Genomic DNA, 12454 nt, shown 5'->3' with positions numbered 1-12454 from the left:
GAGACACTGTCTAGTTGGGAGATTTCTACTTATCCAGGATTCTCCCTTCTGCTTCTCCGTCTCTACCACCCCAACTTGGTCTCTATCTCGGGATTCTGGCAGCTCGGCAAGCTGTTCAGTTGCCACCGGGATTTATCGCCAGGCCCTGCTTTGAGCCGGAATTCTTCCACATTTTGAAGGTCGTTTAGTCATTTGGAATTCCAGAGATAAGGGTGCTGCGAACAGCTGTGTCTTCCCACCAGTTGAAATGACCCATGCCTTTACAGTAAGAGCAGGGGCAAAACTTGAGGCAAGGGGGGAGCAGAAGATGCGGAGAGCAAAGGGGGTCGGAGTTCTCCATCTTCCCCTCTTCCTTTCTTTGGGTCTCCAGAAGTGGCCCTTTGTCCCCCTGCTCTATGCCCTACTCTTCACCAGGGAGCAACCGAAAGGGAGGGGAAAGAAAAATAATAATAATTCGTGGTATTGGTTAAGCACCTACTATGTGCCAGCCACCTTAATAAGCCCTGGGGTATATACAGATTTGTCAGAATGGATTTAGTCCCTGCCCCTACATGAGGCGCACAGTCTTAATCCCCATTTTCCAGATGAGGTAACTGAGGCCCAGAGAAGTGAAGCGACTTGCCCCGGGTCACACAGCAGGCCCGGCTCTAGTCACTAGGCCACGCCACTTCTCCGGTTCCCATCGAGTGACAAATGCTGCATGTTCTTTTCCTCACCTCCCTTGTTGGAATCCTCTGCAATTTCCCCTAATGCCTATTAGCATAGCAACTTCAGGGAACGCTTGCTCGGGAGTTAATTTTCAACCTCAACCGGCCGTTCCCAGCCCCAATTTTCATGCAGGTTGACTTTGAAGCTCTACAGGCTATGAGCTGCACTCACTGCTTTTCAAAAGTGGGTGGGAAAAGCATGGTTTTTTCAGTTCCTGTAAACCTCTTGCAGTGAAAGCACAACCCAGTGCAGACAGTAAAATCCCAAAGCTGGCTCTGATAGTGTAATTATGGAAGCGGATCCCAACTACAGAAGGTTGGAGTCATTCTTTTGAATCACAACGAATACCGAGAACACTTCAGAAACCTTGGTGAAGTATTGGTATGGCTACAACTTTTACTGTTCTTTAAGGAGTAGAAGGGATTTTTATTTATCACCGGGAGTGAGTATCGCAGATGAATGTGGAGTGTTTTTTTGTTTTTAACTGAACAGGTCTTGCAGATTTATAAAAGGAAGTGTAAGCTCTTGGTGGGCAGGAAATGTATCTGTTCGCTGTTATTCTTTACTCGCCCAAGCGCCTAGGGTACAATATGCTGCACAGAGTAAGCGCTCAATAAATACGATTGACTGATGGCATGGGAATATGAAAGAAATAAGGAAGGAAAGCATCGAAATTCCATGAGCGTGAACACTCACCTTTCCCAAAGATTTCCATTTATGTCCTAGGGGAAGATCCCTATGGAAGAAATCGATTCTGAGATAATGTTAATACAGACTCAAATAGTAAGCTTACCACAAAAGTTTTGCCAAACTCCTGATAAGTCAAACATCCACCCCACTGCTTAGTACAGTGCCTGGCACATAGTGAGCACTTAACAAATACCACCATCATTATTGTTATCAGTGTTTAATATTATTATTCAATGAAAATCGGGTCGAGGATAAGAATGCCTATCCCATCTGATAACAGAAATGAGGCAGGGAGGAGTTAAAAATGCTTGCTTAGGTAACACTTTCAAATCAACAAAAGAGTCAGGTTTCAACTCCCTGTTGACTTAACTTTCCTGTCTCTGGGTTGGTCAAACATCGTTAACTTGATTAATTCTAGCTTTAATTCAATTCTCTGAGGCTAAGCGATTTAAAATGGGAGGCTCCCACCATTTAACCTTTCAAAAGGAGACGCTGTGCTAGCCCCTCATCCTTTAAGAGTCGTGACAATGTGTTTTCTCTTGACCCAAATAACTTTACTCTGGGCTCTTGGTACTGCATCGAAAAATGTTTCACTTGGATCTTTGTCCTACCACGATGCGCTTTTAATTGTCTTTTGATTTCCAGTTGGTGTGACATCCACGTTAACACTTATCAAAGAGGGCTTTGTGCTCTTACCCAGTTTGGAAGCTCCCGGGTTTAAAGAGCACCCTCCCCGCCGTCGGTACAAAGATACTGTCCCGAAAGAACTATTTCAAAGCACTTGCATAATAATAATAATAATAACAATAGTATTTGTGGTATTTGTTCATTCATTCAATAGTATTTATTGAGCGCTTACTATGGGCAGAGCACTGTATTAAGCGCTTGGAATGTACAGATCCGTAACAGGGACAGTCCCAACCCTTTGACGGGTTTACAAACTAATCGGGGGAGACGGACAGACAAGAACAATAGCAATATTTGTTAAGGTCCTGCTGACTCCCAAACCCGTGCTCTCTCCACCAGGCCACACTGCTTCTCGCAAGAGTTCTAGGATTGGATTTGTTCATTCCAAAGGAGTCTGTCTTCTCTTCTTTCAGAAGGTTTTTCCCTCTGGGTCACATCTGTTGGCTCCAGACTGGAAGCACTTGGGAGAGTACAAGAGAACAATAGACACATTCCCTGCCCACAACGAGTTTACAGTCTAGAGGGTGCTAATCCCAGCTCAGCAACATGTCTGCTATGTGACCTTGGGCAAGTCTCTTCACTTCTTTGGGCCTCAGTTCTTGCATCTGTTTAAAAAAAAAAAAAAAAAGGGCTTCATAGGGTGAGCTCTCTCTGGGACAGGGGCTTTATCCAACCTGATCAACTTGTATCAACTTGTAGCATTTAGTATAGTGGCCTGGCATGTAGGAAGAGCTTAACAAATACCAGACAAAAATAAAAAATCTTACTCCTATCTCCAGGTGACAGTGTAGACTTTCACAATAGCGAGCGCATTCTTTCTCCAGGAGGCTGTGTGGATTGTATAAAAGGGAATGCAATCTGCTAACAAGACTGTGGTGGCATCATAATAATAGTGGTATTTGTGAAGCACTTACTATGTGCCAAGCACTGGTGGGGGGCGGAGGGAATACAAGCAAATAGGGTGGGACAGTCCCTTTCCCATATGGGGCTCACGTTGTCCATGTAGCAGGCTGTTCCCAGCGCTTAGAACAGTGCTTTGCACATAGCGCTTAAGTACCATCATCATTATGATTTTCATTACCAATGGGGCAGTCCCAGAAATGAACACGGGTGGACAACCGGAAATTAGAGGACCAGTTGCGACCGATTTCTCCCGTCTGTTTAAAAACTGAGGCAGGCCCAGTGCCTTCTAACCCGAACTCCCTACTTTGCTGTTGTCTCCCATTCAATTTTACTTTAGGAAAAGGAAACCAAATTATACCCTTACATTTAAAAGAAAACAGAAGTGTCAATGGAAAGGAAATTCTTAGAAAGCCTTTAGCATTATTCATTAATTTGCTCATTTCATCCTTTGCGTACAATTTAACCTTTCAAGATGGAATTCATTCAATGTTGAATTCCTTCCTTTTCATTTTCTAAATACTCGGGAGGTGATAGTGCCTTGAGATCCGCCCCCCTCACACGGCTGAAAGTTACAACGCAGCATCTGCAGAGGCTGTTTTTTGATCCAGAAAAGTTTTCTTAGATGGGAATCCCTTCGTGTAAATACATTCATTGCTATCTGAAAAAAAAAAATGTGGAGTTTTTAAACCTGCCATGGTTTGCAATGTTTTTTTCTCCCTTTTCCGTTGTAAAGAATATTGAGTTAGAAATGACATCTTCTACATTTGGGTGATTGGTTAAGCCTTCATATAATTTCATCTGTAGTTTTCACTGCTTTTTGCTTTTAAGAGTGGTTTTATTTTCCTCTTGGATAGTCCCAGCAAAAAGAAAAAAAAAAGCTCAAAAAAGCATTTGATGGCAACCTTTTGTTTCTACGAGTGGGGAAACCAGTTTATGCCATTGCCATAAAATCTCGAAAAATGATGCTTTCTATAACTGCATTTTGATAGTGTAGTGGTCCTTTCTGAGCAGTTTATTCCAAGGAGACCAGAAAACATTTAGGTGAAGATTGTGACGATTGACAATGAAACAGATCCGTTGCGAGAGGGTATTTAATATAAAATTTTTTCTTTTCATTTTCAAGTGCTCTATCTTCAAAGATCAGTGATAAATGTTTTCACTTATCATTTAACTGGAATTGAAGCATTGTTGTATCCCACAAGATTACTTCACTTGAATTTGCTCAGTAAAGTTTTATATAGTCAAAAATAACGGTGGACATTTCTATTAGTGCTAGCGAGCTAACTTTTCTCTACACAACTCTTTTAGATTTCCAGTTTATCACAATATATTTTCATCAGTTGGGTTCGCTCTTTGAATGGGGGCAAAGGTTAGGGGATTGTCTCAAATAGGCATATACATTCCAGCCTGTCTTTCAACAGGAGATTTCATGCCTCCCCTCGGAATCAACTTAATCCTGATAACATACACCCATTAGCACTTGCTTTCATCACATTGGTTACACTTTAAAACACAGTGAACCGATTTTAAGTAATTTCATAAGTGGCAGATTCCAGATAAGGTCAAAGATTGTTTAATTTTATTACCTCAATCAGCTTAGTCAATATTCCCTCCCACACACAAGCTATTACCTGGGCTCGAAGGAGCACTGATTCTTTCATGTCACTAGGTTATAGTATTGGTTGAGACGGGGAAGAGTAGCTGAATAAAAATTTCCCCCGGGGACTGATATAATTCAACAAGCCTTTCTTCCCCCGGGGGTAATATTTTACACTGAGCATTTTGACCTAATATTTAATAATCACTTCAGATTCAGACAACTGAGACGATAGCTTGAATAACGTTTAACTTACCTTTCTGCACAGAAATCGCTGTGATAGGAACAAACGGCTGGTAATTTGTAAGACATGTTTGTGTTATAAAGTGAGTATAATAATTGATTCACGGTCAGTCGTATTTATTGAGCGCTTACTGAGAGCAGAGCACTGTACTGAGTGCTTGGGAGAGTACAGTACAGACACATTCTCTGCCCACAGTGAGTTTGCAGTCTGGATGAGGGGGCGGGAGGAGGCAGATATTAATATAAACATATAAATGGCAGGTATAATGATGATGATGGTATTTGTTAAGCGCTTACTATGCGCCAAGCACTGTTCAAAGGACTGGATATGTAGTCAAGTGCTTGAGGGGAAGAACAAAGGGAGATAGGGCGACGCAGAAGGGAGTGGATGAGGAGGATGGGGGTGCTTAATAGTCGGGGTGCTTGTTAAGCGTTTACCATGTGCCAACTACCGTACTGAACGCTAGGGTAGTTGCAAGATAATCAAGACAGATACAGTCCCTATCCTTCATGGGGCTCAGAGTCTAAGTAGGAGGGAGGACGGGTATTGAATCCCCATTTCCAGATGAGGAAGCTGAGGCCCAGAGAGGTTAAGTGACTTGACCAAGCTTGCACAGCAGACAAGTGGCAGATTGGGGATTCGAACCCAGGTCCTCCGACTTCCAGGCCCGTGCTCTTTTTCACAAGGCCCTGCTGCCTCATAAGTATATTTGCAGTGGAGGAAATGAATCTGAATATCGGCGGTGGGGGCTCTTTAGTCTCTTCCACGAGTGGCAAGGCTGAAGTTGTTATTACGAGCGTTGTTTGAAACCTTATTATTTGATCCGCCTTCCTATGGGAGTCAGGCCAGCGAGTTCTAGTGGAAAAAGCAGAGCCCAGCGAGTCGGGAGACTGGGGTCTAGCCCCGGGTCCGCCACTTGTCTGTTGTGTGACCTTGGGCAAGTCATTTAACCTCTCTGTGCCTCAGTTTCCTCAACTGCAAAATGGGGATAAAATGTGTTCTTTCTCCCACATACACTGTGAGCCCCAGTATCCAATTTAATTAGTTCATATCCACCCCTGAGCTTGGCATATAATCTTTACTAAATATCAATCACTTCTCTGTACCTCAGTTTCCTCATCTATAAAACAGGGATTGCCACGCGTGGGACAGGGACCATGTCCGACCTGATTAGCTTCTATCTACCCCAGTGCTTAGCACAGCGTTTGGCCCATAATCGCACAATTATTACAATTACAAGAATCGATTTGCTTTTTATCAGGGGAGTCTTAGCAATCTCCCAGCCCCAAAGCACTTGTGTATACATCTGTAATTTTGTTTATTGATGTCTCCCGCCTCTAGACTGAGCTTGCTGTGGGCAAGGATCGTCACTCTTTATTGTTATTGTACTTTCCCAAGCGCTTAGTATGGTGGTGTGCACACAGAAAGTGCTTAATAAATACGATCAAATGAACGAATGCGTGTGGAGGGAATCTAGTAGCTCGTTTTAGCACTTTTTAAGGAGCAAACTTTTGTGTACAACATTAAATTTAAGTGCCAGTTCACTTTCTGTTATATTGTATTTTCCCAAGCATTTAGTACAGCGCTCTGTACACGATAAGGATTAATAAATACAGTTGCCCGCCTGACTGGCTTCACTAGTGTGAACTGTTGGAGCATTTTATATCCAACTGTCATAAGGAGCTGCCGGTCTCATGTGAGGATCAGGCAAGCCTTTTAGGAATTTGGGTTTTTTTAATAAATCGAAAATATCTTTGGGAATACCGTTCGGCTAAAGAATTTCTGACTCTGGCTGCGGCTCTGCTGTTGGGCAAATTAAACCCAGTGACTTCGTTGTCCGCTCAGGTGAGCGCAGCAGTCATTTTAGCTCTCTAGAGGATGACTGGGTGATTTCCCCTTGGGAGGGAGTGAAGATGGGAGAGAAAACAAGAAGGAGCCTGAGGCGGGGGGACGGGCGCCTGTGGAAGCTTTGGGAGGTGGGGGGCAGGAGGGGGAAGATGAAGGGGAGCTCCCGCTGGCAAGACTGACCCACGGAGATGTGAGAAGGTGCCATTCTTTAGTCCCACGTGGGACAACCTGATCACCTTATATCCCCCCAGCGCTTAGAACACTGCTTTGCACATAGTAAGCGCTTAAATACCACCATTATTATCATTATTATTATTAGTCGCCGATTGGCCGCAGAGCCATGGAGATTCAAGGAGGTGCCATTCTTTAGCGGCCAATTGGCTGCTGAACCATGGAGATTTGAGGCAATGTCATTCATTCAGTAGTATTTATTGAGCACTTACTATGTGCAGAGCACTGTACTGAGCGCTTAGAATGTACAATTTGGCAACCGATAGAGACAATCCCTGCCCAATGACGGGTTCACAGTCTAATCGGGGGAGACAGACGGACAAAAACAAGACAACGTAATCACGATAAATAGAATCAAGGTCAGCTGATTGGCTGCTGAGCCATGGAGATTTGAGGTGGTGTCATCCTTTGTCAGCTGATCGGCCACTGCTCCTTGTATGCGAGAAGGACTTCAGAGCCCAGCCCCGTCTCCAGTGTAATCTTGATCGGGGCAAAAAATGAAATCTGAATTAAATGGGTTTCATTTTATCTTATCATTACAATTTGATTTTACTTCATTTTATTTGTTTCATTTTATTCCATCAGTCAGTGAATGGTATTTATTGAGCATTCACTGTGTGCAGAGCTGTATCACAACACAGAACACCTCAAGAGCTTACAATCTAGAGAATGCTAGCTGTTACCCGAATAAAATAGATGACAAAGTAAAATAAACTTGATCATAGTGCACCTTCTCTATCACCGGATGAGAGCCCAGAAGAATCAGAGGAGACTGGGTATTAATTTAACAATTTGGGTATTTCTGCGCTTAATATGTCCCAAGCCCTGTACTAACTGCTGGGGTAACTAAAATGAGATCAGACACAATCTGTGTCCCACCTGGGGTTTACAATTTAAGGAATTTAGATTCCCAGTTATAACTGGCAGTATTAATTCTTTAAAAAAGTGTTTATTCAAAGTACTTCCTGAACGGGTCTTCATCTTAATTTGGGAACTGAGGCCCAAAGAAGTCAAGTGACTTGCATGAGGTCACATGGCAGGCATGTGTTGGAACTGGGATTAGAACCCAGGTCCTTCTGACTCCCTGGCCCAAGCTCTTATCTACTAAGCCAGGCTGCTTCTGTTAAGCACTCAGTACAGTGTTCTGCACATAGTAAGTCCTCAGTAAATACTACTGACTGTGGGTTTGTTTTTTTTAATCATCTGTAGCTTGTGCTTACTGTTTTATGTATTGTACATTTGGTGATTATCTGTTTCTCCTCTGCCATTTGATGATACATTCCTCGAAGGCGGAGATGGGGACTTTTTCTTTTTATTGCCTATTCCCAAGGTCCTAGGAGAGCACTTAGCACTGAAGTTGTTGTTGATGAGAAAGGAAGGAGAGAAACAATCAGGGATTGGCCCCCCGCACCTGGCCTGGATCTATATTGACCCAACATCCTTCGGAAAAACAGCCCGGCCCAGGGATTCGGAGGATGTGGGTTGTGATCTCGGCTCTGCCGCTTGCCTGCTGTGTGTGACCTTGGGCAGATCACTTCACATCTCTGGGCCTCAGTGACCTCATCTGGAAAACGGGGATGAAGACTGAACCCCATGTGGTACAACCTGATTACTTTGTATCTACCCCAGCGCTTAGAACAGTGCTCGGCACATAATAAGCGCTTAACAAATACCGTAATTATTATTATTAATCCCAAACGAGAACTAGTCCTCATCCAAAAGGACCCCATCCAAAGGCCCGTGTGCCATCTGAAACTCAGCCAGGGGGTCTAGCTGTCTGCTCCACATACTCACCACTTCATACGCAAATACTGATGGCAGTTGGGTCGAGACGGTGCAGCTGTTGGTTGGAAGAAAAGTTACACTTGGGTCTGCAGCTTTTAGACGTTTGGTATTTGCCCCAACCTCACAGCACTTTTGTACATATCTTTAAATGATATATTCTAAGTTACTTAATGAGTCCTCTAGACTGTAAGCTCATTATGGGCAGGGAATGAGTCTATTCTATTGTGCCGTACTCTCCCAAGTGCTCAGTACAGTGCTCTGCATACGGTAAGCGCTCAGTAGATACCATTGATTCCTATTAATGCCTGTCTCCCCCTCCGAGAATGTAAGCTCATTATGGGCAGGAAAATGGGTCTGCCAATTCCATTGCATTATACTCTCCCAAGCACTTAGTACAGTGCTCGGCATGTAGTAAGCACTCAAATACCACTGACCGATTGATGGACTGGTGTGGGGAACTTAGTCAATTGTATTTACTGAGCGCTTACTGTGTGCAGAGCACTGTACTAAGCCCTTGGGAGAGTATAGTACAACAATAAACAGGCACATTCCCTGCCCACAATGAGCTTACAAGGCTCTAATAATAATAATAATTATGGTATTTGTTCTGCGCTATGTGCCAGGCACTGTACTAAGTGCTGGGGTGGATTCGAGCAAATTGGGCTGGGCATAGTCCATGTCCCGCCTAGGGCTCCCAGTCTTAATCCCCATTTTCCAGATGAGGTAACCGAGGGCCAGAGAGGTGGAGTGACTTGCCCAGGGTCATCCAGCAGACAAATGGCAGAGCCGGGACTAGACCGCAGGTCCTTCTGACTCCCAGGGCTGTGCTCTAGGCGCTAGGCGGTGCTGCTTTAGATGAGTTGTGGTCGCGGCGGAGGGCCGGGGCCACTAGGTTCGGTCCGGTCCATCCCGACTGGGGGGAGCCGGGGTCAGGCAGCCCGCCAGGCCAGCCACGGATTTACCCCTCCTTCTCCCACCCTCTCCCCACCTCAGAGGTCACCAAGGACTTGACCGGATAAGCTCACTGTGGGCAGAGAATGTCTCGGTCGATTGGTGTATTGGCCTCTCCCAAGCGCTTGGTGCAGTGCTTTGCACACGTAAGCGCTCAAGAAATACGACTCAACGAATCTGCCCTCCCCACAGTCCCAGGAAGCCCCCCCCCCCCCCCCCCCCCCCCCCCCCCCCCCCCCCCGGTCTTCCCAGCCAAGGAGCACAGCAGAAACCCGTCGCCACTCACTGAGCCGAGAGGGAGGGAGAGAAGAGTCTTTGTGTGAGCTGGGGAGTGCAGGACCCACTTGGCCACTGGCCGCTCCGGGCCCTGGGCTGGGGACACAGGAGGGAAGGAAGCGGGGAGAAAGGGAACCCGTGGAGGGGAAATAAAAACATCTGTCAGGTCTGGTCCATTGCACCACCCTCCCTTTCCTCCTCCTCCCTTCCCTCCTCCCCCTCCTCCTTTTTCTTCCTCCTTTGCCTCCTTTTCCTTCTTTTTCTCCTCCTCTTCCTCCTCCTCTCTCCCTCCTCCGTAAGACTACCCCACTGGCAGCAACAGCTGTTGTTATTAAGCAGACAAATCATCACATGGCTCCAAAGAGCACGATATGTAATGGAATTGTGTGTCACGCAGTGGGTCCCGTAAACAATGGAGTAGCCCTGGGCTCTCAGAGAGGGGATGATTGTTCATTTCAATCTGCCATTGCTATGCTGGGGGAGACTGAAGACACTAAAACCATTAGATTCCCAACCAGTCAATCCATGGTATTTTTTGGGTGCGTTACTACAGGCAGAACACTGCCCTAAGCGCTTGGGAGAGTACAACACAAAATAATTAGCAGACAAGTTCCCTGTCCAGAACTAGCTCACAGTCTAGAGGGGGAGATAAAAACCAAGTAAGCTGTTAATGTATATTTTAAAATACACACTTGACTCTTTGCACATTGCATGCTTAAAGGTTTCATTTTGTTTGGCTCTTTTACACCAAAATGGTGCTGACCTTTACCCTTATAAAAGCCCTTTCCGTTAGGAATGTTTTCTTAGGTTTTCTTCATCTTTGGGGTAGCTGAGGGTTTCCTATTGAGTTTGAGCTTTTTTTCCATCCAAAATCCTCAGCCCTCCGCCTTCAGATATGAAACGTTGAAAGATATATATTCCAACTTTATGAAAACTGTACGTTATGTGCCGTCTATATTGGATGAATGAACTAGAACGTTGGCTTGTCACAAAAAATGGGTAAATACCTCTGAAAATGAAGAATGAGCCTTCAGGCTAAAGAAAGCACTCATTCCACAATATTTAAATGAAATATTTGTCTTCTGAAAGAAAAAAGCACTTGGCTAAATATGAACTTTGAAGTATTATGCATCTGGACATAATCTGTTTTTAAGGGAAAAGAAATCAGGAGGGGAGTAAAGCAGCATTTGCGTTGTCCGCTCAAATGTTTTTTTCTGCCTATATCATTTGGCACCGTAAATCTTATTTTGCCTTTCTTTCCCTCAGGTAGAAACCTGTGGGTTCTCGTCCTGGGAAGGTTTCCAACCAAGCACACAGTTGGGATTCCTGAGTTCAAATACGTGGCTAACATGCACGGGGATGAGGTAAGCATAACCCTTGATGCTTTGAAATGCCATGTTATCTTGGACTCTCCCAAGCACTTACATGGTGCTTTGCCCACAACGAGCGCTTAATAAATCCGACGGAGTGAACGTATCCACTTCCGCTCTTGGGCTTGGAAAGAGCTGGGTCTTGTGGAAAGAGCACGGGCCTGGCATTCAGGGCAAGTTACCTTAGGCAAATTACTTACCTTCTCTGGGCCTCGGGTTCCTCAACTGTAAAATGGGTTCTCGATACCCGTTCAGTCAATAGTATTTATTGAGCGCTTACTATGTGCACAGCACTGTACTAAGCGCTTGGAATGAACAAGTCGGCAACAGATAGACAGTCCCTGCCGTTCTCCCTCCTACTTAGACTGCGTTGCCCCATGTGGGACGGGGACTGTGTCCAACCAGATTTGTATCTACCTTGGTGTTGACAAGTGACACATAGTGTTTTACAAATAACATCATTATTATTGTACCAGGAAGGCAGAGAAATGCAGAATTTCTTTCCCCCTGATAAGTTTGTGCTGTGGCATTGGTCGTTATAGACTCGATTATAATGCTACCCTAAGAGTTCACCTGACCACTGTCTTTTTCATTTTGTTCTCCTTGGTCCTTATGACGAAGGTAATGGTTTGGTGAGAACGCGTCTCACTCCCTCGATTTAGATGCTTAGGTGTTTATGGACCCTCCCGATCCTCTCGATCGGGATTTAGCTTACTAAATCCTGGGCCATTTGCAAAGTGCCCCGCGTCCTAGATCGAGCAGGATCTTGAATCCTTGATGAATTTGAGAATGTCAGTTGTATTTATCGAGCACTTTCTGTGCTGCGCTGAACTAAGCACATGGGAGAGGACAGTACAACAGAGTAGGGAGACACATTCCCGGTCCAAGAGGAGTTCATAGTCTAGATGGGAACACATACTTTTTAAAAAAAAAAAATTATGGCTATGTCCAGAAGTGCTGTGGGACAGAGGGTGGGGTGAATAAAGGGTGCACAACCAGCACGGGTGAGTTTTGACTTGTAGCAGATTGCCTGCCCCTCGTTAGCCACTGCCCGAGCTAGGAATGGAGTGGACAGGCCTCTGCTTGACTCTCCCTCCCGTAGCCGAGGCTGGTAGAGGACTGGAAGCTCTCCAGGTGCGACCCGGAGAGGGGGTGGAGAATGGT

The 12454-nt window shown here is 45.1% G+C and overlaps 1 protein-coding gene across 2 annotated transcripts in view; it reads left to right on the top strand.

Moving 5' to 3' along the window:
- The window catches only part of CPM (carboxypeptidase M), a 35970-nt gene that overhangs the window by 12613 nt on the left and 10903 nt on the right, over positions 1 to 12454 (top strand). Inside the window, exons 1-2 of one of the 2 annotated variants that reach the window (XM_029078517.2) lie at positions 988 to 1089; positions 11187 to 11284. In XM_029078517.2, the coding sequence (XP_028934350.1) occupies positions 11270 to 11284 (15 nt within the window). In that variant the 5' untranslated portion in view covers positions 988 to 1089; positions 11187 to 11269. Of the gene's footprint in view, positions 1 to 987; positions 1090 to 11186; positions 11285 to 12454 lie in introns of those variants that run through there. The other variant, XM_007666298.3, reaches the window with a different exon arrangement.

This window comes from Ornithorhynchus anatinus, chromosome 14 (genome assembly GCF_004115215.2).
Source record: "Ornithorhynchus anatinus isolate Pmale09 chromosome 14, mOrnAna1.pri.v4, whole genome shotgun sequence".
NCBI lineage: Eukaryota > Metazoa > Chordata > Mammalia > Monotremata > Ornithorhynchidae > Ornithorhynchus > Ornithorhynchus anatinus.
This window is presented reverse-complemented; position numbering and strand designations above follow the sequence as displayed.